At 42.9% G+C, this 8,636-nt stretch overlaps 1 protein-coding gene across 6 annotated transcripts in view; it reads right to left on the bottom strand.

Moving 5' to 3' along the window:
* Window positions 1-153: 153 nt before the first annotated feature.
* LOC138774479 (two pore calcium channel protein 1-like) overlaps window positions 154-8,636 on the bottom strand; it is a 29,733-nt gene continuing 21,250 nt past the window's right edge. For 5 of the 6 annotated variants that reach the window (XM_069955385.1, XM_069955389.1, XM_069955386.1 and 2 more), the window contains 5 exons: window positions 8,291-8,510; window positions 7,369-7,459; window positions 4,899-5,012; window positions 4,292-4,404; window positions 154-576 (listed from right to left, as the gene is read on the bottom strand). In XM_069955385.1, the coding sequence (XP_069811486.1) occupies window positions 431-576; window positions 4,292-4,404; window positions 4,899-5,012; window positions 7,369-7,459; window positions 8,291-8,510 (684 nt within the window). In that variant the 3' untranslated portion in view covers window positions 154-430. Of the gene's footprint in view, window positions 577-4,291; window positions 4,405-4,898; window positions 5,013-7,368; window positions 7,460-8,290; window positions 8,511-8,636 lie in introns of those variants that run through there. The other variant, XR_011360326.1, reaches the window with a different exon arrangement.

The following is an 8,636-nucleotide window of genomic DNA, read 5'->3' as shown; positions in this document are numbered from 1 at the left end:
ACCATCTACAAACAGTGGAGAGACCCATTTCCTGTGCTAAACCAAAATTCATGTGAATCTAAGGAAGGACTCTTTACACAACTCTATTTGTGTCATGTTCCATTCTGTTGCCCATGTACCAAATCAATAGGACTAGACCCCTCCCCCCCCCAAAAAAAAAAAAAAAAAAAAATTCACAAAAAGTACAGTCATTCATTGAGCCCTAAGGAAGTGCTTCGTGCAGAGTTGCCCAAAGTGGTGATCCCGACACAGTAGACATTAATCCTTCCATTATTTGGTCTTTTTGTCATATACTAAAAACGCTATTCTGTATAAAAATAAATATTTTCTTATTTTAGAAAAAAATTCATCCGTGAGCAGCAGCATTTCCGGGATTCCCTGCACAGATTATTTTATTCCGCTTCCAGTCTGACGCTTTATCCTTAGGATACTAGGCTGCTGAGTTGAATGTTGGATTTTCAATATAAAGGTCATTGGGTGACAAGTTCAAAATGTCCTCCATTGGCGGACCTTCATCTTCAGGAGGTATCTCTGCCTCAAACATGCGCTGCAATAAGGCATCCACTGTCCTATAGCCTGAAAGGCAATAAAACATAGTCAAGTATATGTCAATTTGATATATATATTATATGGTAGAATAACAGTCGTGACTTTTTTGCCTTAGTATTAGCGCACAATACCTGCATCCAAATGCAAGAACGACAATCTTACCAGGGTGATGTGAATTCTATTTAATTAAAGAAGTGAAAAATATCACCACACTATGCAACTATTCGTATGTAGAAACAACTAAATAAGAGTTTACATCTCATTATGTCAGCTAAAATCAGCAAAAAAATTTATCCAGGGTAATTCGGTTGCCATAAACTAAGCAGAATCACTTCTATAATAAGAGAAAACTCTGTTTCCTGACATTTATTTTTTATATACTATATACATAGGAGAAAACAGAACAAAGACAGTTTTTAAGTGTTCCACCTGATGCCCAATGTTCCACCTGATGTCAAAAATCCTAAAGGGAACCTGTCACCCGAAAAATGCTACCTAAGTTATCAGCATCTTGTTATAGAGCAGACGGAGCTGGGCAGATTGATAAAGAATAGTGCCTTGAATTACGAGCATAATTAGTTCCAGCACTGCGCTTGTAATCCAAATCCACTCTTAAACCAAAGCAAATATTCCCATAAGCAATCTTTGAAATGCAGACAATTGGTTCCATGCCCCAAAAATGATAATTTTATATTCTGAATAACATTTAAAACTATTGAAAAAAACATTTAGAAACAGCTGAATATGTTATATTGAAAGTTACTGTACAGTATAGCAATCAACATGTGGAGTATAATGTATATATATGCATACACCTGAAAAAAAACAGCAGCAGATCCCCATAATGCATGTAGTACAACAGGCTACAATAGAGAAGCAGGGCTGCTGTCAGAGGCCTGTGTGGTCACATGACAGCAGTGGGGAAGGGGTGTGTGTTCCGCATGGACCAATCAGTAAGTGACAATCACAGAGCTGTGCAGAAGGGCAGTGACAGAAACTTCTCTATACAACAATGTGAATGGCTGAGTGTAAGTGCAGGCACATAAAAGCAGAAATGGAGAGGATGGGAAACACAAGGGCTGACAGAGACTGCAGGAAGCATGATGGAATGAGCAGGACATATGTGGGCACATACATGCAGCACTCTCTGTCCAGGGAGAGAGGGATGACAGCTATGGAGAGATTACCTCCACAGTCCTGTCCTCTGATGTGAGCCCCAGCCTAAAGTGGATCTGCTATAAATTGGAAAGTGAAGGAGACTTACTGGATCAGAGTACAGGACTGTAGACCCCGCTATGCAGACCATACCCCTCCCCTACTCCCCCTTCCACCCAGTACAGGGAGCTTTTAAACCAAAGCAATGCTCTTAAAGCGGCACTATCAGCAGGTTCTTCGCAGAGAACCCGCTGATTTGGCACAGAAGCAGAGGACCGCAGTAATACATAGCCATTAGTTTAACCCCTCTACGCCCCCGCATTGTTTGTAAAATCGGTAAATGCTCTTATGCAAATTACTTGCATAAGAGCATTTAGATTGTTGCTCAGGGCCGGAGAGTATCGCCCCCTGCCGTCCCGCCCACTATCCATATCCATAACTGTCCTCTGCTACTGCAGCATAACAGCAGGATCTCTGCGAAGGGATTTCAATCAACATGTTATAAGCTATACTGAAAATTTTCCCATAAAGATATACAGTGGTGCCTTGAATTGCGAGCATAATTCGTTCCGGGACCATGCTTGTAATCCAAATCCACTCTTTAACCAAAGCTAATTTTCCCATAGGAAATCATAGAAATGCAGACAATTGGTTCCACACCCCAAAAATAATGATTTATTATTCTAAATAACGTGTAAGACAAAAGAAACAAACATCTAGAAACAGCAGAATATGTGATATTATAAGTTACTGTACAGTAATGGAGAGGATGTGAAACACAAGGGCTGACAGAGACTGCAGGGAGTATGAAGGAATCAGCAGGACAGATGTGGGCCCATACATGCAGAACTCTCTGTCCGGGGAGAGAGGGGTTACAGCTATGAAGAGATTACCTCCACAGTCCTGTCCCCTGATGCAAGCCCCAGCCTGAAGTGAATCTACCATGATTTGAAAGCTGAGGGAGACTTCCTGGGTCAGAGTACAGGGCTGTAGACCACACTATGCAGACCCTGTCCCTCCCCCACTCCACCTCCAACCACGTACTGGGAGCTCTTAAACCAAAGCAATGCTCTTAAACCAAGTCACAATTTTGAAAAACTGTGAGCTCTTAAACCAAGTTACTCTTAAACCAAGTTACTCTTAAACCAAGGTATGACTGTATATCAATCTGCTCAATAACATGATGGCAATAGATTAGATAGCATAAGCTTGGTGACAGGTTCCCTTAAAGGTCCACTATAGCTATTATAGCTATCAGTAAGGACATTCTCAGGCACACCATTATAACTACATGTAATTGTCCCATCGCATTTTTGGTGACGACCAATTGTCAAAGCATCTCTGGAATATATTTTATATCTTATGTGCAAGATATTTTATTTATGTTATTTTGGCCTAAATTAGCCTCAATTTAGGACCCTGCAGCACCAAACCCCCTTTGCCACATTTTCTTAATGATCATACAATATGATGTGAGGCATTCAGTCTGACCATAAATAGAAGCACAGCCGCACAGTCCTCTGTTCTTCCCTGACACTGATCTACAGTATAGGATCAATGCTGAGCTGGTCAACACACCGCATTCAGGGAGAGGACATAGCAGAAAGCTCCGGAGTACATCACTGTAAACAAGGTATTCACCCCTCCCCTAGATCACATCTGACATTTTTGCTAATTGTTGTTTTGTGTACATTCCTAAAACTTCTGGCTTCACCTGACAGACTATGTTCTATTGATAAGAACACTTAGGGGAACATTTGTGCAAGGCTTGTTATGCTTATATTTTTTTCCACTTTTTTTTTCTTTTAGGCTTTCATCATAGATGCTTGCATATGCGACAGCACCGAGCAGCGCTATTGTTCCCTTTAAAGCAGACCTGTCAGCTGCTTCTTACTGACTTAAGGCAATGTACAATAGAGCGTCTTACCTCAAATCTTGTTTCAGTCTGTCTCTCCAGTGCTGAGATATAAGCTTTAAACATGTTATATGAATTATTAAATAAAACCTACTGGGCTGCAGAAGTTCTGCCCCCCTCTGCTAACTAATACCGTTATAAAGAAAGAAAAAGAGCGCTATGTGCAGAAAAACAAGATGGAGCCACACAGGAGAGGGGGATAAAAACTCGCTCAGCTGGTTGGGTTGTGCATAGGGCACAACACCGATAGAAGTATTAGGTGGAGAAACCCCGGCAGAGATGGGGTTACGAGAAGCTGCAGCCAAGGTGACAATTTGGCTTGGGGAATCCCTCCGGTTCAAAATCAGTTTGGCATATGAAGAAAAAGGAGGACCACAATCGGCGCTGCTCTTGAGGATGGAATAACACTGTTATGTCCTTATTATCAATGAAGTGGGTGGGCCGGAGGATGCTGTGGGGGGGGGGCAGTGCTCCTGGCCAAAGATTACAACAACTCAACAGCAGGGGACCGTCACCGAGGAGAAGGAAGAGACATACCCTACTCCTCAGCGTCCTGGGCCCCATAGGGGGCTATCAGCCGGTTAGATTTTTAGGTAAACAAGGTATGTACCAAATACATAACCCACTAATCATTGATATACATTGTTAGACAGAAAAAGTAAAAAAACCTACGTTTTGAGGCAATTTGAAACATTAATCCTTTCTGGTTCTCCTCGCCAAATCCTCCGAGATCATTTTCACCATTGTCCATGTTGTCCACTAAGTTCCTACTAGGAACATATCCCCTGTGGTCAAGGAATAACAGAATGATATGAGATATGACCGGCTCTAGAGGATATATTAAAGCTTAAATTTTACAACTAGAAATGCATACAAAAACCCCAAAAGAAATCAATGTTTAAAGATATCATAGGAGGCAATACCATTCCAATGGATAGAAAGTTTAGGCCGTTGAAAGGGAACTCGTCACCTCCCTGGTAGCAATTTCAAAAACACAATGTTTAATTGTCGCTCCTGGCACCGGGTAACTAGGCATTAGGGGGACCCTGCGGGGGCCTTTGCATTCATTTCCCAGCACTCAATCTGCCTGGTGGGAGGGTACTTATACTTAGCTACAGCGCTCATGCTGCCACTTCTGCTCACCGGCACCAGATCGGTAGAATTTACAGGCACATAGAAAAAAATTGAGCCCAATGGGTATACATTGGGCCATAATATCACCCCCCTCCCCCAAAAAAACAAAACAAAAAAACACTAAAACAAAGGATGCATGTATTACGCCTGTACTGCCATTCCAAGCTCCTGGATCTTCTTTTCAATGGCGGTTTCAACTTCACTTTTCTCCAAGGAGTATTCCACAAAGAAAGCTTCCAAGATAAATGCTACAAATATGCTGAAAATCAAAACATACAAGGTAAGGAAAAAATCGACAACATTTATTAGAAGAGATGGTGGCCATTGGTTAAAGAGAAAACAATTAAGAGAGCCACAAGAAAGTATACATCGTTAACCAGTATATATACACCCCCACACCCCCCTCCCATACCCGACCCTCCTTGGGGCTCAGCTCTCAGCAGTTGAAGGGCTTGGGAACACCTCCTTGAACCTTTGCACCAGTGCATTTTTCTACATTATGGAAGTACAGACAGATATATGAAAGGCACCATGTGTCCCCTTGTCCTCACAGCTATCTAACAGTGGCAGCAACTTGGAACATGAATTACAGCCAACAGATTCCCTTTGAACTGACCATAATTCTCAAGTGTGAAATTTAAAGGGGTTATCTAGCGCTACAAAAACATGGCCACTTTTGCCCCACTCTTGTCTTCAGTTCAGGTGTGGTTTGCAATTAAGCTCCATTTACTTTAAAGGACAACTCCAGCGGGACCCCCCCCCAAAAAAAAACACAGACACACACAGACACCATACTCACCATCCCTCCGGTGACGATCGCCACTCCATTCGCCCGCCGTCCGCCTCACCGTCACCTGCGTCCGCCGTCCAGCAATGTCTCTTGCTTCCGGGTCCATGAGAGAGAAAAGGCTGCCAGTGCGCTTGCGCACCGGCAGCCTTTTCATTGGCTGGAGCGCATCACATGGCTTCCAGCAAGCTCAGCCAATCAGGGCTGAGCAAGCTGGAAGCCATGTGATGCGCTCCAGCCAATGAAAAGGCTGCTGGTGCGCATGTGCACCAGCAGCCTTTTCTCTCCCATTCACTCTCAATGAAGACGCCGAAGAGGAAGAAGACCCGGACCGCCCCCCAGCTCTGACGTCACCCGACACCAGAGAAGAGGACCGTGACGACCGTAATAGGTAATGTATACATTCCTTAACTTCCGGGGTGGGGGGTCGGGGGTCGGAAAGTGGGGGAAGGGGGCCAGACCGGGTATTTAACCACATTACAAAGTTATATAACTTTGTAATGTGTGTTAAATAAGCCCAAAAATTTTTTCGCCGGAGTTGTCCTTTAATGGAACGGAGTTTCAAACCCCACCTAATCTGGAGACAAGAGAGTGGGAAAAGTGGCCATGTTTTTGTAGCACTGGATAACCCCTTTAAAATGTTATATACAGTGGTGCCTTGGATTACAGTGGTGCCTTGGATTACGAGCATAATTCGTTCCGGGACTGTGCTTGTAATCCAAATCCACTCTTAAACCAAAACAAATTTTCCCATAAGAAATCATAGAAATGCAGACAATTGGTTCCACACCCCAAAAATAAATATTTATTATTCTGAATAACATGTAAAACAGATGAAACAAACATTCAGAAACCGCTGAATATGTGATATTATAAGTTACTGTACAGTAATGGAGAGGATGGGAAACACAAGGGCTGACAGAGACTGCAGGGAGCAGGAAGGAATCTGCAGGACAGATGTGGGCACATACATGCAGCGCTCTCTGTCCACGGAGAGAAGGGTTACAGCTATGGAGAGATTACCTCCACAGTCCTGTCCTCTGACGCAAGCCCCAGCCTGAAGTGGATCTGCCATGATTTGGAAGGTAAGTGAGACCTCCTGGGTCAGGGTACAGAGCTGTAGACCCCGCTATGCAGACCATTCCCCTCCCCCACTCCCCCTCCTGCCCAGTACAGGGAGCTTTTAAACCAAAGCAATTCTCTTACACCAAGTCACAATTTTGAAAAACTGTGAGCTCTTAAACCAAAACACTTTTAAACCAAGTTACTCTCAAACCAAGGTACTACTGTACTATTTAAAGTGAATGGGAACTTCTTCCTGCAGTGGCGACCCGGCCCCAGGGTAGGGAGGTGAAGGGTGGGATGTTGTGGGGGGGGGGGGGGCCTTTGGGGGTTGATTTATTGTTGGTTATTTACTTTCAAGTAAGAAAGGAACTACACAGAGTACCTATGATTTGGAAGAGGAGATATGTATCTGTTGGGTCTTCTTGATGCAAAACTGAAATATCTAATATCTAAATGTTGTGTCAATACGTATTTAACCAGAGTAACACTGTTATTCATATTTTAATATTGTTTTATATATCTCTGTTATTGATGTGTTTATTAAATAAAAATATTATTGAAATTTAAAAAAAGTGAATGGGAACTGAGCCGCAGTAAGGCAGTGACTTACCACAGAACCACAGTTCTGCCAAATGGCTGATTGGAGGGGGTGCTGGTTTCGGCATGCAGCCAAGAAGACATTGATGGCCTATGCTGTGGATAGGCCATAAATATAAGATGTAAGACACACCCTATAATGTTTGCTCCATCTGTAAATACTTACTTGATAATCATGATGACAACCACCACATGGAAGGCAATAAAATACAGTTTAGCGGCTGGATGGGTCACAAGAGCAAACCCAGTAGCAAGAAGTAGGATGTTAAGAAAAGTAAAAATTAACTATATTATTTTACAGCATCACCACAAATCACATATATACCACCCATAGAATGAGTATACACTGGGAGGACAGAACCGAGGATAGCCTATGCTGATTTACTGGGAGGTCATCCCTCTGCCAGTGCTGAACTCACAGTTCTTGGGTGGCACCACTAATAGAGGGCACAGTGGCTGCCAAGAAAAGTTAGGCTGGGTTCACAACGTGTTTTTGCTGTTTGCTTAATGGATACATTTTTAAATGGTTCAGTTTTCATTAATTATTTTTTTTTTTTTTAGAATGGAAATCAACTATGTCCGTACAGCCCTTGCCTTTAGTGTAAAATAATAAAGTATTAACTTACCTTACCATGTTTTCTGGTCTTCTCGGGCCTACCCCGGTGGCCTTGGAAGCCTTCCCTGATGTCTGCAGCTCTGCCCTCTGTGTCGGTCTCTACACTGAAAGGCCGCTGGCCATTCAGCCATTCCCTGGCCGCGGCCTATCTCGGCCAGTGATTGAGCAGCCGCAAACAGAAGGCAGAGCTGCAAACACTGGGGAAGGCCTCTGAGGACCCTGGGGAAAGCCCAATGACACCAGGGCCTTCCATTATTTTTTTATACTGCAATCATTAACCGCCGGCCAGGCATCGCTATTACACGTAGTGATTGGCGTCCAACACTAGATTTTATCGGCTGACGTTCTATTACACAGAGCGACAATTGTCCGATTATCACTCCGTATAATAAGGCCCTTAGGTGCCTAAAAAACAACCCACTGAATATGTGAAGGAGATCTTATAAAAAAAAATTGGTAAGAAAAAGGATATCATGCCACTGGTTAACCACAGTGAGCTCCACTAGAACAATAAAGGCAGAACCCAAATCATTGAAGTTATTCTTGCAGTATTTGCTCTTGGCAAAGGCAGAGTCTTTCAAGGCTTTTGCTCCGCACTCCTGTGCATAAGGTTCGGTAGAATTTTCTGGAAAAAATCGGATTTTGTTCTTGAAAACTTCCATCCCGATAATGGCAAAAACGTAGTATATCGTCTAGTAAGAAAATAAAAAACGTAGTTATTACAGCCACAATGCAGCACTGCTCCTCAAATATGCAAAAAACAGCAAATATATTGCATATACCTTCATTTGTATTCCCTGCCCTAGTTTCAATAAATC

Source organism: Dendropsophus ebraccatus, chromosome 15 (assembly GCF_027789765.1).
Source record: "Dendropsophus ebraccatus isolate aDenEbr1 chromosome 15, aDenEbr1.pat, whole genome shotgun sequence".
Lineage (NCBI taxonomy): Eukaryota > Metazoa > Chordata > Amphibia > Anura > Hylidae > Dendropsophus > Dendropsophus ebraccatus.
Note: the sequence above shows the minus strand (reverse complement) of the source record. Positions and strands in the feature narration are given on the sequence as shown.